The sequence below is a fragment of the Podarcis cretensis genome, assembly GCF_951804945.1.
Source record: "Podarcis cretensis genome assembly, chromosome: 5".
Taxonomy (NCBI): Eukaryota; Metazoa; Chordata; class Lepidosauria; order Squamata; family Lacertidae; genus Podarcis; species Podarcis cretensis.
The window spans coordinates 6,463,674-6,481,451 of NC_137174.1; the positions used below are offsets into that span (position 1 = coordinate 6,463,674).

The following is a 17,778-nucleotide window of genomic DNA, read 5'->3' on the forward strand; positions in this document are numbered from 1 at the left end:
ACTGCAACTAGGAAACAGCCAAGAAGGCGGAATACTGGCCTAGAGGAATTGCCAGTCACATCTAATGCAACCATTTTGTTCTTGTGATCCATGACTATTTCCACAAAATGTTCTAAATTGAGTTTTCTGCTCAAGGCAATAATAAATAAGGAACCTCAGAAACGGTAACTAACAAAATCCAGGAGACCATTACCAAGTGAAACATCCTTTCACATACATGGGCATCCATCCATCCATCCATCCATCCATCCATGTTTTTGAAAAGCCCTACCAATATCCCATCATCATGCCACTTTTCCCAGCTGTGAATTTTACTAACTGTTTAGCAAGCGCAGGACTCAACTCACCATTACCGAACTCTGCAATTGCGGTTGCCAACTAGATTTTACTGCCACTGCCCAATTCCAAACAACATGAAACAGACACATGGAAAAATAGCAGATTACTGATGGAGCAGGTGAGAAAAAAACTTGTTCTGACTCAGTTCCATCTGGCCAACTGTAAACGTGGAGGAATAGAAGGAGTAACAGGAACTCGCAGTTGTCATTTCAAGAATACGGCTTGTCGCATATCCTGGAAATGCACACGGCTGTTTGGCAAAGCAAGAGTCCCATGCAGCGGCGTAGCGTGGGTTGTCAGCACCCGGGGTAATTTGCACCCCCTAACCTGTGGATTTGCGCCCCCTAACCCGTGGATTTGCGCCCCCTAACCCTAACCCCCAGATGTTGCGCCCAGTGCAGCCGGCCCCCCCTGCACCCCCCAGGCTATGCCACTGGTCCCATGGGATTCTGTGTTGGGGCCAATCAAATGCAAGGGGGGCTCAGATTTTATATATTCACAAGAGGCCCTTTTGAAGAAACAAATAAAAAAATCAGAGCTTCCTTTTTTGGCTCTGCCATTCATCATGTATGCAGAATAACTTAATGAGGAATAAATAGATAGAAGAGCATAAGATGCATTATAGCTTTATCATCATCATCATTTTATTTGTATGCTGCCTTTCCATAGTTAAAACAATGCTCAAGGCGGCTTACAACATGGCAAGATTTACATAATTACCAACATAACAAAAGTCATAAGCAATAAATAAAGGTAAAGGTAAAGGGACCCCTGACCATTAGGTCCAGTCGTGACCGACTCTGGGGTTGCGGCGCTCATCTCGCTTTATTGGCCAAGGGAGCTGGCGTACAGCTTCTGGGTCATGTGGGCAGCATGACTAAGTCACTTCTGGTGAACCAGAGCAGCGCACGGAAACGCCATTTACCTTCCCGCCGGAGCGGTACCTATTTATCTCTTTGCACTTTGACGTGCTTTCGAACTGCTAGGTTGGCAGGAGCAGGGACCGAGTAATGGGAGCTCACCCCGTCGTGGGGATTCGAACCGCCGACCTTCTGATCGGCAAGCCCTAGGCTCTGTGGTTTAACCCACAGCACCACCCATGTCCCTAAACAATAAATAAAGCACATTAAAAAAAATTTAATGTGTTTTAAACAATAAATAAAACACATTAAAAAGTACACAACAAAAGAAAAAAACAATTGCCACATAAATCATAATATCTAAAACTAAGAATACAGCACTATGAACAAATAATGTCACAGATGTTATTAAGATCAATTCATCTCTCTCACCTCTCCCACAACCTACATAGTTCCTGTGATAAGTCAGTGACTAACTTTCAAACCACAGGAACAAACACGCCCTTCATTCAACAGCACTAGAATGAGAGTGCCAAGCAACTGACTCGTGACCCTTTTAAAAAAATCTTCAGACTGCAGGGAGCTGGACTCCCACTGGCGACAGAATGACCTGGTGACAGCTCCGGGACCAGCGGAGATCCTGTTCGCTCCCCCCACCCTGTTCTGACTGGAAGTGGGATTCCAAAGCATGACCTCAAAGGTGAAGACCAGGGAGGCAGCCTGCTGGGCCAAATGCCTGCTAAACAAATCTGGATTTTGCCCTCTCCTTCCCCTCAGGAAACCGTATTGCATGTCACTGTGAACAACACATGACCCTTCTGTTTCTGGAGTGACATTTACAAAATCCGCTGAAACATCATAGCAGCTATTACAGCACTTCACTTGGTAGTATCCCGGGCACAGTGTGCAAAATGGTGGCATCATCATCCTGAAATATGGTAGCCTTTAAGCTGATATATTTTTAAAAAGAAGCATGGTTACAAAAGGAGGGGAAAGTGTGAGAGAGGGAGAAAGGGATGAAGAAAGACTGAAAGCAAGAAAAGTTGTTTAAATAAATGGGAAGAAACTGTGGCTTTACAAAGAGTAAGGCTGAGTACACACCATACATTTAAAGCACATTTACAGCACATGACTTCCCTAAAGAATCTCAGGGCTTATTCACATCTATGTTTGCCCCTCAGTCGGAACAAATGGCAATTGGGTTTTCCACAGACTGTGTTCTAAAGGGCAGGTTTTCTAGGGGGGAACCTTTTTTCTGGTTTTGCAGAAAGGCAAAACCCCTCAGACTGGTGCCTAGGGAGCATGGAAGAAGCGGAAAACTGATTGGATCCCTGCTTTCTAGGCTTGAGACAAGTGGAAGTGTGGAAAAATCCTAACTGTAGGTGCTCTTCAGCATTTTCTCAGCGCTTAAAACTGCAGTTCAGTGATACCTTGGTTTGCATACGTCTTGGTTTGCACACATTTTGGATTACAAACATGTCAAATCCGGAAGTGTGTGTTCCAGTTTGCAAACTTTTTTTAGATTACAACCCCCCTTTTTTTTTACGAACAAATTTTTTGGGAGGCCCCATTGGCGAAAGCGTACCTTGGATTACAACCTGTTTTGGTTTACAAACGGACCTCCGTAATGGATTATGGTTTTAAACCAAGATACTACTGTACTTTTAACATTGGGGTAATGTATTTCTGGGGATGCGGGTGGCGCTGTGGTGTAAACCACTGAGCCTTGGACTTGCCGATCGGAAGGTTGTCGGTTCAAATCCCCACGATGGGATGAGCTCCCGTTGCTCGGTCCCAGCTCCTGCCATCCTAGCAGTTTGAAAGCATGTCAAAAAGTGCAAGTAGATAAATAGGTACCACTCCGGCAGGGAGGTAAATGGCGTTTCTGTGCACTGCTCTGGTTTCGGTGTTCCGTTGCACCAGAAGCGGCTTAGTCATGCTGGCCACATGACATGGAAAAACTGTCTGCCAGCTCCCTCAGCCAATAAAGCGAGATGAGCGCCGCAACCCCAGAGTCGTTCGTGACTGGACTTAACTGTCAGGGGTCCTTTACCTTTTTAATGTATTTCTACAACTATAGGGATTAAGAGTGCTCAGCCAAACATTGTGAAAATGCCACAGCCTCCTGCTGGACAGCCCATTGCATCACAATTTACCAGCAATATGCTTTTATTTTATTTTTAAATTCTGATTTCAGGCACTGTTGTGTCCCCTATGACACACTGTAGTGAGAAACTACCAATCAGTGCTGGTTAAGTTCTAAGGACAGCTAGGCTCTTAGGAAGCAAAGTCCAGACCCAACTTTACTCCTTTTAAATTCCTTGATGGCTTGGGTGCCATAGCTCCACAGCAGAACACAGGTGGCAGGGGCTAAATCCCAGTTCGGATTACAGACATCAGCATTTAAATGGATCTCAGAAAGCAGCATTAGGAAGTACTCCTACTTGAGAATTTGGAGAGGTGTGGGTAGCCAGGACAGATAATGCTGGGCCAGATGTATAATTAGTCTAGCTGGTAATGATCATAATAAAGATTTGATTGTTTGATTGTTTGAATTAGTCGAGCTCAGTCTAAGACAGCTCCAGATGTGCAAATGACAGCTCCAGATGTGCAAATGCCTACTTCTCTACCCATTTGATGTGCAATACTGGTTATTAGGTGACACGGGTGGTGCTGTGGGTTAAACCACAGAGCCTAGGACTTGCCAATCAGAAGGTCGGTGGTTCGAATCCCCGCGACAGGGTGAGCTCCCGTTGCTCGGTCCCTGCTCCTGCCAACCTAGCAGTTCAAAAGCACATCAAAGTGCAAGTAGATAAGTAGGTACCGCTCTGGCGGGAAGGTAAACGACGTTTCCATGTGCTGCTCTGGTTCGCCAGAAGCGGCTTAGTCATGCTGGTCACATGACCTGGAAGCTGTACGCCGGCTCCCTCGGCCAATAAAGTGAGATGAGAGCTGCAACCCCAGAGTCGGCCACAACTGGACCTAATGGACCTTACTGGTTATTAGAGTGCTTAGCCAACACAATTAAAAAGGGGGAGGGGCATCCATCTCTGCTGTACTTTCCATCCCATTCTATACATGGCAATAGAGTTTATTTTATGGAATTACGTTTATAAATTATTAAATGCATACACACACACACACACACACACACACACAGGAGTACACAAATGTATAATTCAGGGTCTAAAGTTCCTAATACAGGTTCCATCATGTTCCATCCTAACTTCTAAGATCACCCAAGAACATCATCTGCACATTATTCTTTTTTTGCAATGTACCACATAGGAACACAGTAAAATACTCTTGGTGGTTTCCCCTCAACTGTAAAACAAAACAAAACAAAACCCTTTGCTGAATGCTTTGCCCCAAAGATTCCCCCAAAGTCTGGCTCTGCATGTTTTCCAAAAGCACCACGAGAATTTTTGTTATTTTGATAGGTTTACAGTAGGCAAGGACATGATTGTATGAATACTGAATACATGCTTTATGTTATGAGATGGGCTTAGTGATGTTAAATTCTCGAGAATATTCTCCAAAAGATTATTCTCGAGAATTTAACATCACTAAATGTTATGCTCATTGCGTAAAAAGTAAGCCAGGTTCCAACTGCTCAGAGTTTCAGAGGCTCCCCAGAGACCAGCAGTGAAAGCCGCAGGGGATCAAAAGCCTTTCTTTCAGCTTCTGTTGTTTATCTATGCTCATCTTTTGAGAGGTTAATTGTCTGTGCTTCTCCCCCTCCCAACCCCTGGGGAAAAGGAGTTTCCAGAGGAGATGTATGCAGAGATAAACAATGAATGGAGAAAGGTGGCCTGCATCTCTGTGACCGTTTTCAGTCATCTCTGCATGATTTGTTTGAACATGACTTATACGTGGTTCCTGTGATGAGCCCAGCATTTAGCCTGGATGGAAGAATTGCAGTGCGTGCAAACATTACAGTGAATATCCAAAACTCCATGCGTAATGTTAAAAGGAAGGCTGCTAATTGCACACGGATTGCCTTCTCGATCTTGATATTCCATTGTGATATTATTGGAGCATTCCCAAGTATGTGAGCTGAGGCAAGGGAGACTATATTTGTTCGTTCTATTAACCCCTGCCTTTGACCATGGAATTAGAAGTTTTCCAGAGGGAAAATACATTCTTAATGATGGTATCTTACCTCTTCCTCGTGATCTTCTCCAGAGCGTTGAATGAACCACCTGATGGAAGCTTGCTGGGACTTTGGAATACATTCTAGGAACGTCGAATTAAATTCGATGCCAAAAATCACCTTTTCATCAGTGGTTTCATGACTAATGCCTGGAACGCAAACATGGTACAGAAGATTAACCCTGCCCCGATTTCTTAAAGTGAAGGGAAAACATAGCTGATGCAGAACAGATGGTAGAGCAGCGCATGGGCTGTGAAGGGAAACAAGAGGCACCTCAGGTTTAGCACAACACACGATGGTTCAACCTGGTGCAAGCTGTGTATAACAGTGCTATTTAAGGCTGAATTGGTCACTTCCTTTCAATTAAACCACTGATGGAATCAGAATCTGATCTATAGCCTTTCTTAGAGGAATTCTTCTACTCTATTTAATGAGACTGGGAACCGTGAGGAGGATACAGTGACCTTGCTGGCTGGCAGCTAGCTCCAGGAAGAGGGTTAACAGAAGGACTGCTCCAGACTTCCTTAGAGGCAAAGTTGCCAGGGACATCATCTGGAACCCGAACCCTAAATTTGCCCCACCACTGAAAAGTAAGCATTTGGGGCACCCATACCAGAACTAAGTTCCTTCCCTGGGAGAAATCTTAGACTTCCTGAAGCAGCTCACAAATACAGTGGTGCCCCGCAAGACGAACACCTCACAAGACGGAAAACCCGCTAGACGAAAGGGTTTTCCGTTTTGGAGGTGCTTCGCAAAACGAATTTCCCTATGGGCTTGCTTCGCAAGACGAAAATGTCTTGCGAGTTCCTGCGGGTTCCCCCCCCTTTCCCCCCCTTTTCCTAAGCCGTTAAGCCGCTTATCAGCTGATCCGCTGATAAGCCGCTTATCAGCTGATCCGCTAAAAGCCGCTAAACCGCTAATAGCGCTAATCCGCTAAGCTGTCAATGGGCTTGCTTCGCAAGACGAAAAACGAAGAGCCTCACGGAACGGATTAATTTCGTCTTGTGAGGCACCACTGTAATAAATGCACCTCTTAACAAACATAACTAGCAAAGATAACTACGGTAATAAATAAACACAAACTTTTTTCAGCTTAAGCCATTCAAGGTTACTTGGAAGAGGAACAGATTATACAGTGGTACCTCATGTTACAGATGCCGCTAACCCAGAAATAATACCCAGAAATAGTTAAGAACTTTTCATCAGGATGAGAACAGAAATCACGTGGTGGTGGCACAGCAGCAGCGGGAGGCCCCATTAGCTAAAGTGGTACCTCAGGTTAAGAACAGTTTCAGGTTAAGAACAGACTTCCAGAACGAATTAAGTTCTTAACCCACGGTACCACTGTAAATCTATAAACACAGACCAGGGGTGTCTGGCACAACTCTCTGAAGTGATGTATGATTCAACAACAAGCCTTAGACGGAAGAGGGACTCAGGGCCAGAATCTGTGTTTTTTTTCTGCTCTGGGTGTGAAGGCACAGAGTGAGAACACTGGAGCGTGATTGGAACCAGCCTTGAGTGCCACCTGACCTAAATCACAGGATATAGCAATGGATACGCTAAACTTTTGGGATATCTCCCTGCTACCATTGTGGTGGAAGAAGCCCACCTTAGGCACGAGGTTTGACATGCCTTGTCTTCACCTTCCACCCTGTTCTTCCTTCAAGAACTCCCCATAGTCACATGGTGTTGTAAGATTTTGAGTTTGTACAGGAGGATGTTAACAGAGCCAGATGTTCTGCTGCAGACTTCTATTAATAGTCAGGGGCAAAGTAGCCAGAAGCATTAATCTGTTAGGGATATTTCAGGCTGAGTAAGGCTAGGGAACAGTTGCCTTCTTCATCCTAATTCCATCCCTCCAACCACAGGGAGCAGGCAAACTAAGTGAGGGTGGGAGAAAATTAAATGTCTTTCCAGCCCTCCATCTATGCTCTGCTTGCATACATTTGTAAATAAACACAAATATTGCAAAATGCAATCAGCTTCCCGCGGCATCCTTCTAAATGAAACCAAACTTGCTTAAATACTTTTTGCCTGGAACTTCTCCCCATTTGGGAAGATGAGGAGGGAGTAAAAACCTGCTTCCTAGATGTCTCCCACTGAGGCAGATTAGAGACCCATACTTGCACCTGGGCTTCCATCTAAGCCAAGTCTCTGGGCAAAGGCCAAGGTGAAAAGAACAGGCCCACATACAGCCATGAACAAAGCCTGTACCATGCAGATCAGAAGACGTTAAATGGGGCTCTTATATGAGGAATTCCATTCCCACAGTCCATAACTGCACGGTGCTTTATTTTGTGTCAACTCCTATCAGTCTACAGGACAAAGTCAATTGGCTCATTCCAGAAAGAGAACTTATTGTTTCCTTGGGTCACTGCTTACACTCCCAAAGTAGCAGCACAGAAAGCAGCAGCCCTCATTCACCCTGTCTGTACTCGGGTCCATTTGATGGCCCTTAATTTTAGTTTACAGCAGAGCTCTAACTTGAAATAACTGAGGAGCAATTGAAAACAGTTGCTCTTCCTGGATCAAATAATAAACCAAATGTGTGTTCAGGGCAGGGGACCCTATTGTTTTGTTTAAGAAAGGAAAACAAAATACCCTGTTGAACATTTAAAACGTTACGTTACATTGTCACAGAAATTTCATCTTAACCACAAGACAGCAGTACCAGTTGCCAGGGGAGCAAGCCAGAGCACTTGGCAAGCCCGACAATGTCCATAGTGGTGGGAGACAGTAGGCCGTTGTTAAGAAGAGGATTGTTTAATTAGCAAGGAAGAATTAGAAGAAGGCCTGGATAGCTTGATAGCTGGAACTAAGATGCTAGATCTTTGACAAAAAGTTGCTCTGTGGAAATAAGCCAAGGGAATGGGAAAAAGTGTGCTTCCTCAGTTTTCCTTGGGGGAATTCTGCTTCTTTGGCTCACTTGCCTAAGCCGACCTCCTGCGTTGCTCTTGGAAAGCTGTAGCGTTCCTCTCACGTTCAGTTATACTACTTACATAGACACCAATTAACTCTTCCATGGTCGTCATCTCCAGAACTATTCCTTTCTTTGTGTTTCTCGAAGGGTTGCAGAGAGTCCAATTAGCTCATTGTTAGTTCAGGTATACAGCAAGAACCAGCCAACCAGACCTGCTATTCTTTTTTTTTTGGGGGGGGGGGCATATTTGCTTCCCAAACTTCCACAGACTTCCCTGTTAACTATTTCTACTCCCGGTGAAGGCATAAGAATGGAATACAGGCGACTCTCAACCTACACAGCATAGAGCCAAAATCGTCTCTCGTCAGAACAAATTGGCTTCAATAGCGGGTGGGATTGCAAAAGTCTTTCTTCCCCAGACACCTGCCCTCTCTCTATTTTTTGTGTGCACAAATTAAAAGTGTGCATAGTGCATGTTACTTGTAATGAGTTCTCTGCCTGCAAGGGTATTCTCTGCTTTTTCTGTATTTCTGTTTTGCCTCCAGGTTGCATCACTTCACATGATGCAGCACATCTATGGACCCCGGTTTTGCCAACAGCAGGCTCACTATAAGCTTGCTCGGTCTATTAGCACTGAGGGCACTGCTTACAGATCTGCTTGTGCATGCCATCTATCAAGGAATGTAAGCCAGATGTTGTTTCCAATACTCCCAATTCAGCCCTTGAATTTAAGAAGTAAATGCCTTTTGGTCTACACAGAGTCACCACAGCCTGGCTACACTTCTGGTACCTGAGCATCATCTGCTCAGTAACCAGGCCTTGCAAGAGCTGAGAAAATCATTAGGCCCCTCACCTATCTTTTTGGAGACAAAGATGCAGATACTTACTATCTTCTGTATCACCGCACTGGGTAGCTGGGTCTCCATATTTGACGTCTTGCCTCCTTGCACGCCTGGAAAAATAAAGGTTGTCATGACTTTGTGGAATTATGCCTGCTGTTCTTCGGATGTGGGATGGAGCTTAAGGGAAGTTGTTCACTTGCAGAAAGTAACATCAGATTACATATATGAATAAGGCATAACTGATATTATAGTCACAGTCAACTTTTCTTTTCTTTCTGGTGTTCAGGCTGCGAGTGCTGCTTCTTCCATAGCCAAATAAGCACCATGCACCCATAAGAATCAGGCAGGTAGCAACAGGCCTTGGGGTACTCCAAGCTTGGCAGAAATGCAAAAGTGGCTGGATGGGGGGAAGCCTATGGAAGAAGGAAACCTGGAAAACATTCCAGTGAGAACTGGGTGTGCGCCTGAATCCTGACCCACTTTTGTGGGGTGGTGTGAGGAATACCCAGAAATCTGGGGCAGAGGAAAGAGAAAATGGAATGGAATGGAGCTCCTGGAATCCCAAAGAGCAGCATCCCACACAGCAAAAGCTTGTTTCAGGTCCCAGATGTATTGCCCGATGCCAGGTTGAACACAATACCTTTTAATGGCTGTGCACTGAGTAGCCCAGGACCTCCAGACACACGGCCCAGGCTTGCACCCCAGGGAAGTCACTTTGGTGCTGCTAACATAGCAAAAAACAATGCAGGAGGCAGCAGTTAAGCATTTCTAGTCTCTGCAGCCCCATCGGGCGCTGTGATTCTCCAGATGCTTGACTTCACCCCTGGAGGCACACTCCACTGTATCTTGAGACAGACAGATGCCAACAACCCTGGGACCTTAATTCCAAGGAAGTCAAGCCCAGTATATGTACTGCTGTCCCTGAAATGTTTCCACTGTTCAGAGGTTAGGTAACACGTAATACTATTCAAAGATTCCTCCTGCTGACATCATGGAAACATCTGTGTGTGTGTGTGTGTGTGTGTGTGTGTGTTGGGGGGGTATCTAACTAAGTTTTACTCAGAGTGCAGCTGTTGAAATCAATGAACGTGACTAAGTGAGGTCTATTAATTGCAATTGGTCTACTCTGAGTGAAGCTTAGTTAACCCTACCCAGGTTACCTGTACATGAACTAGCAGAGCAGATGATACCAGAGGATCCATGGGGAAGCCCTGGTGTCCTCCATCGCCAATGCCAGCCTTGAACTCATCCCATAGAGCCCAGAGCTTCACAGGTTAACCCAGCAGTGTGGGAAGGAGTAGCTCTGCATTAAATCATGGGGTACATGTGGTACTGTACCAACAAAGACAGAATGGCTTGCCAAATTATTGGAGTACTACAATATATCCAAAACAATGGGAGAAATTGGAAGGATCTCAAAAGAGAAGGCAGACAGGGACTGGAAGGTATTTAAAAGATACTTGCAAAACTATATCGAAAAATCAGAACTCCTATTAGAATAAACAAGTTTCGTTTCAAATATTGGAATACTAAATAAGATGGATAACAATGTGTAATAGAAAAAGAAGTATGAAATTAGGTTAAAGGTGTGTGAAAGAAAGTAATAGAAGTGGAAATTGCAATTGAGTAGATTGGAAGTCTAACACAAAGGGTGAGGGGTGGTGGATGGTGATGGGAATTATCTGTGGGATTGAGTGTAGGTATGTTGTAGGTATGTTGTATGTATGTAGGTATGTTGTATGAAATGTATGTTTGTATGTTTGTATGTGTATTAATGTTGAATTATTTTAACAACAACAACAACAACAACAATATAATAGTAATAATAATAATAATGGGGGGAAATCATGGGGATCACATAAGAAGCTACTCTTAGATGCTCGGTCAAAGCAGGAATGATATCACTCACCTTTTAGATGTTGGTGTGTATCTGGAGCATGAATTTCCATCCCAAGCACAATAGGGGTCTCTGGCAAGGCAACAGTCTGCACAAGCCTTGCCATATGTGTGACATCTGTGTAGTGAAAGCTGAGCCAATCCATCTCTGGAACCAATGTACAATTGTTGCTGGAAATCAGGCGAGGCAAATGAATTAGAAGCATTCTTTAAGAAACCTCTTTTTCTTTTGGCCTTGATTTCCTTCTTAGCAATTTTTCATTTAAAAATTTCTATTTTTATACAATCCTTACAAATTTATACAGCAAATGCAATTTATGTTCTGGTAATCAGTGAACAAACTCTGTTTGTCCAAGTAATCTCTCTGCGCAGTTAATCTCCAAGTTTTTAGAGCAGGGCCTATTTAGTCGGCTTTCCTCAGCCAGTCTGATATAGATGGCAATCATCGCTTCTCCAAGTACCGTATTTTTTGCTCTATAAGACGCACCAGACCACAAGACGCACCTAGTTTTTGGAGGAGGAAAACAAGAAAAAAATTATTCTGAATCTCAGAAGCCAGAACAGCAAGAGGGATTGCTGCTTTCACTGCGCAGTGATCCCTCTTGCTGTTCTGGCTTCTGGGATAGCTATGCAGCCTGCCTTCGCTGCATAAGATGCACACACATTTCCCCTTACTTTTTAGGAGAGAAAAAGTGAGTCTTATAGAGCAAAAAATACGGTAAGTTGCAAGAACAATCTGAGCTGAAACCAACCCAAGTAGACATAACATTGCCAGTCTTTTTACACTGGCTCTCAAGTCCACATCAAAAATCCAGGGCAGGTAGCATATTGAAAACGGTATAGAAGTTCTAAAACACATACTAGTATTGAATTCCATAATTCCATTCACAGAGAGATGTGAGCTATGAAGCTGACTAGCTTAAAACCAGAGCTGTGTAAAAAACAACAACCCTTCCTTAAAAACAAAACAAAACCCTTTCAATTAATAAGTGAAATTGCATCTGAAAATTATCAGACTGGGGCAAAGAAAAATCATGGGAGGAATGTGGGGTTTTGTTGCGGTTACTTTACTTTTGAGATGGCTAAGTGGCATTTGTGAGTATTGTTTCATTCATACTCCAAATCATTTCTCTGGTGGTCTTCCTGGGTCTGCAAGCTTTGTGAAAACCCATGACGTCCTTCGCTACGCTCAGAGATGCCTACCACCTGCCTGACAGCTGTTTGTTGTCATTTTTAAAAAAGGGGAAGGCCTTTTACTTTGAAAGGAATCACTGCATGAAAGCTACATGTGTGGAAAGTCTTTTTTTAAATAATAATAATAATAATAATTTATTTTTTATATCCCACCCATCCGTCTGGGTTTCCTCAGCCACTCTGGGTGGCTCCCAACAGATTAAAAACAGAATAAAACATCAAACTTCACTAAACTTCAGATGTCTTCTAAAAGTCAGATAGTTGTTTATTTCCTTGACATCTAACAGAAGGGCATTCCACAGGGTGGGCGCCACCATCGAGAAGACCTTCTGCCTGGTTCCCTGTAACCTCGCTTCTCGGAGGGAGGGAACCACCAGAAGGCCCTTGGAGCTGGACCTTCTGTCCGGGCTGAACGATGGAGGTGGAGATGCTTCTTCAGGTATACTGGGCTGAGGGCGTTTAGGGAACATTAAGGGAAGGAACAAGGACCTCTCTTAAAAGCAAAACCCATGAGCTCACACCAGTCTCTAACCATTGGTGGCTAGTGTCCTCCTCAGTGTCTCTCCCTTCAATTTAAGCCCAGGAGAAGATGGCATGGGGCAACTTTTTGCATGGGGCTTTTTCAGATCAGGAAGTGTGGGCCTCAGCCTTATCTACTTTGCGGCAATAGAATAAGATCAACTCTACACCCACCCAAATTCTGAATGTGCCCTGCAAATGAGGCAGAAAGTTTGAAAGTTATTTAATGGGGAAGAAAACACTTGGGAAATTGGAACACAGGTTTGGTGCAATCTAATCAAAATACATCTTTGCCTGAGATGAGAAACCTATAGAAATGGGTTTGTTTTTTTCATGAGCTCTATCAATATGGACTGGAGTAAGTTACCTAAATCAGAGGACGTTCATTGTAGTTCCATTGAGGCTGTAATCCTGGCCGCTCACTTATTAAGGAGCAAGCCTCAATGAACACAATGAGACTTACTTCCAAGTAGAGTTGCACAGGATTGTAAAATCACTGACTAATTTAATTTCAGTGAAAACAAAATAAAAAATTCCTTCCAGTAGCACCTTAAAGACCAACTATGTTAGTTCTTGGTATGAGCTTTCGTGTGCATGCACACTTCTTCAGATACACTGAAACAGAAGTCACCAGACCCTTCTATATAGTGAGAAGGTGGGGAGGGGTATTACTCAGAAGGGCGGTGGGATTGGGTGATTGGCAGATAGCTGTCATGAGCCTGTTGACGACACTTAACGACTGCAATAGGTCTTACAGGAAAAAGCAAGGGGTGAGAAGGTGAAAAATGGCTTTGTCATGTATAATGAGAGGCTCATCACAGCTATCTGCCAATCACCCAATCCCACCACCTTCTGAGTAATACCCCTCCCCACCTTCTCACTATATAGAAGGGTCTGGTGACTTCTGTTTCAGTGTATCTGAAGAAGTGTGCATGCACACAAAAGCTCATACCAAGAACTAACTTAGTTGGTCTTTAAGGTGCTACTGGAAGGAATTGTTTATTTTGTTTTGACTATGGCAGACCAACACGGCTACCTATCTGTAACTTAATTTCAGTGGTACTTCAGTGCAGCTCATGTGTTTGGGAAATAAAAGAACAGAACAAACATTACTTCCCCCCCCTTTCCCCCCCCTTTATATATTTTTTTCTTTTTCATAGATACAGGAATATATTTCAGAACAAGATAAGTATTCTGATATTGAATGTGAGTGGTTAGAGAAGACAGACTAGGGTGTGACTTTTTTTGTATGCTTCAAGAAAAAGAAAGATATGGAAATATTAGGATAGAAAATGTTTAGATGCCCTCTTTGAAAAACAGGTATAGTTATCTCCAATAATGTACAAGCAATTTGCAGGTGCTAAAATTGCCAATTATAAATTACCTGCTTTGGGGACATCTCCATAGTCAAGATGGGTGAGGGATGCTGAAAAGGAAATGGAAAAAACCCCAATGAAAATCCTTCTTCTGCTTAGATTGAAGACTATCAAACATTTGTCGCTCCACCAGCAGGAGACCAGTAGCCAAAACCCTTTGCAATCTTACTTAAGTGTTTGAAATAGTACTTCCCTAGAAACCAAAATATTCTGAGACTTTCAGCCTGGGATGAATTCACCTGTGACAGGAGTGGAAACTCATTTGTCTTCCCTGAGAAGAAAACAGGGTGTATTTCTGGAAGTGTGCCCATTTTCCAGGTGTGTTAGTCACCCACTAGACTCTGGGACTCAGCGGGGATTTGGAGCTGTGTTTCCGTGTCTTAAGTCCAACACTCCAAGCATCACACCTTCCGAGCTCTAACATAGCCATTGAAATGGATCAACTACAGCTGTGAAGTCCAACCTTCCTGGAAAATGTGCTCAAAGAGAAGTATCTGAGCAGCGCTCCCTTGAACACTATGCGATTCATATTGTACACAGCCCTCAGGTTCCTTCTGATCCGCTGAGGGAAAGCAGACAGGAATATAGTGCTGAAAAGACAGGAAAGAATGACACACTTTCCACAGCCTCTTCTTCTCCTGTCTGGGAGTGCCAAAAATGTCAAATGCCTGTGCCTTTGTGGCACCCATCTCACAGGTTGTCCACACATAAAGAGGGTGGGCATCCATACAGGGTGTTTCGGAACGGCCAGATTCACTTGGCTCCTCTGTCAGTCACAGGGGTCACGGGCTGATTTGAGCCTCACACAGTCAGTACGCGTGCAGGCCCCTAATGTATTTGCCATTTTTATGGTTTTCATTTGTCATATATTATGGTACTTGTAAACTGCTTAGATTTTTCCTCTCAAAATGTTAAGCAGTATATAAGTTAAATAAACAAATACATTGAAATAAATGTGAGCCAGCAACAAGATAAATTTCATGTGCTACATTCTAACTTATTATAAAGAGGTATTTTCCCTATGTACTGTGAAATCATAGAATCCTAGAGTTGGAAGAGACCACAAGGGCCATCGAGTCCAACCCCCTGCCAAGCAGGAAACACCATCAGAGCACTTCTGACATATGGTTGTCAAGCCTCTGCTTAAAGACCTCCAAAGAAGGAGACTCCACCACACTCCTTGGCAGCAAATTCCACTGTCGAACAGCTCTTACTGTCAGGAAGTTCTTCCTAATGTTTAGGTGGAATCTTCTTTCTTGTAGTTTGGAACCATTGCTCCGTGTCCGCTTCTCTGGAGCAGCAGAAAACAACCTTTCTCCCTCCTCTATGTGACACCCTTTTATATATTTGAACATGGCTATCATATCACCCCTTAACCTCCTCTTCTCCAGGCTAAACATGCCCAGCTCCCTTAGCCGTTCCTCATAAGGCATCGTTTCCAGGCCTTTGACCATTTTGGTTGCCCTCCTCTGGACATTCTCCTCTGGACATTCTCCTCTGGACAATGGAAGTGGGCAGAATGGGCTGAGTAGACAGACTCTTTTGTATGAGTCTTACATCCATCACTTGCTTAGGGCAAGGGACTTTGAAATGCTCCTGGTCAGTCAAGGAGCTTCACAACCCAGCCATAACTTGAGGTTCTCCTGACCAAGAATCTCAATGGAAGGGTTGCCAACTGAGCCCATGAGGGGCTTCCATGGAAAGCAACTGGGTGGCATGAGATGTCAAACACTAGAATACTCTGCCTGTTATGCTAGATCTGCAACCATCACCTGATGCTGCCACTCTTCAGGGCTTGTGAGTGCTGCCTTGTGTTGAATGGGGCCAGGGAAGGGAGTAACTATTCCCTCAGGGCAAACCATATAGATGACTGCAGATGAGGCTGAAGGCAGGAAAGCATCCACCACCTGCAAAGTCGTCACAAGGGCTGGCTCTTGGAAACCCCAACATCCAATGACATCATTCTGGTGTGGCTTCTTAAACATGTAAATAAACTACAGTCCCTTCTCTCTTTCTATTTTTTTTCCTCCGCATGAAAAAAAAGAAGAAGTGCATTTATAACATGGAGGAACATCTGCTGAGCTAATAGCCCTGTTTGGTATTAAATCTGATATGGCGCCTTTCCCTTTGACGTGATCTCGCAAGTATGCAGCAAATTGGTACATGCTCGGAAATTGCTGATTACTTGGCAGCCTGTTGAGCACTCTTGGCCTCCATGGCAGCAAAAAGATGACATTTAAAACAAGAAGTATTCCACCTCTGTAATCAAGGTACCAAGTGCACAAGGAGAGATTTACCTGGATAAAATATTGTTTTTCACAGCCGTGTAAAGCAAGGGCACCAAGGATGATTTCAAAGCCACCAGACCATTGCAGGAAAGCCAAAGGTTGGACCTAAAGCCGACTCTCTAAGAATCATGGCAAATGAAGAACATCTAATTCCATCATAGTTATGGGCCAGGGGCCAAAACTGCTATTTGGGGTGTGTGCTTTTTCCTTCCTCACCTAGCCTACCCCAGGCTGCAAAAAACCAAGAAATTTTGCTAATCTGATATTGAAATCAATGCAGATGTTTTGCCCAAGCAGGAACCTCCAAATTCACCTCATATTTCACTTCACTTTCTGTGGCAATTCTGTTATGAGCATTTGAGTTTCTTTTCACCATAATTCCTTAGTTTAAAAAGGCATACAGAATTCTTAATTAAACTTCAGCAGATCCTAGAATTTTCTCCAGGTGACTGATGTGAGTGACTTATTCTTGAGGAACACAAAATGAAGATTTTATGCCGCCCCAAAATGATTTTTTTGAAGAATGAAATCCATTGAGCTTTATTTTCCTTCAATTGCCCTTATGAAAGAGCTCAGTTGGCAGAGCATGAGATTCTTAATCTCAGGGTTGTGGGTTCAAGCCCCAAGATTTCTGCATTGCAGGGGGTTGGACTAAATGACCTTTGTGGTCTCTTCCAACCCTGCAATTCTGTGATTCTGTGAATTGTGTTCCAATGGATGAGGCTTGTAATCTTACCTTGAATATCTGCAGCTCTTCCAGGACCACTTCCTCCATGTCTCGCTTCTCCTTGGTTATACTCAGAACTTTCAGTACTGTTCCGACATCTGCAAGAAAGGGACGCAGCCAAAAATCAGTGGCCATTTTTGGATTTGACATTAAGATTTTCCATCTTCTTTAGATATGGCACCTGACTGAGTGCAGACCCTCCTCATTGGATTCTCTCTCTCATTTTTTTAAGCAGACACACATTATGATGCCTTTGCTCCATGAATCTCCCCAGTGCCTTTTATCTAAATAAAATGTTTGGGGTTACTCTCATTTCCCTACTCATATTGAAATACTGCCCCTCAATGAGGCCAGACTTAGGTTCACAAAATGTTTAGGGGTATGCGTACCCCTGTGTCCGCCCCCCCCCCGAAAAAAGCACTGAAACTCCCTTTCTTTTCACTATACAACTCTCTGCCACTGGCTAGGAAACAAGAAATGTACATCTTCCTAAATGCCAAGGATGGAGACAAAGCGTGTTCTCCTTCATGGAGAGCACGTGTTGCGGTGGGGGCCGCCAGGACACTCCAAAGTTGTGGGGCGGGCTAATTGATCATTGGCCACTGATGCGATTGGGGCTTCCCTTGTTGTTGGGAAGAAGTTAATGTTGCCATTTATTGAT

The 17,778-nt window shown here is 43.9% G+C and overlaps 1 protein-coding gene across 1 annotated transcript in view; it reads right to left on the bottom strand.

Moving 5' to 3' along the window:
- SEMA3D (semaphorin 3D) overlaps nucleotides 1-17,778 on the bottom strand; it is a 188,496-nt gene that overhangs the window by 13,591 nt on the left and 157,127 nt on the right. Inside the window, exons 13-17 of the mRNA XM_079975171.1 lie at nucleotides 17,127-17,215; nucleotides 14,111-14,152; nucleotides 11,027-11,184; nucleotides 9,163-9,227; nucleotides 5,362-5,501 (exon numbers count right to left, since the gene is read on the bottom strand). Coding sequence (XP_079831297.1) covers nucleotides 5,362-5,501; nucleotides 9,163-9,227; nucleotides 11,027-11,184; nucleotides 14,111-14,152; nucleotides 17,127-17,215 — 494 coding nt within the window. The remainder of the gene's footprint in view (nucleotides 1-5,361; nucleotides 5,502-9,162; nucleotides 9,228-11,026; nucleotides 11,185-14,110; nucleotides 14,153-17,126; nucleotides 17,216-17,778) is intronic.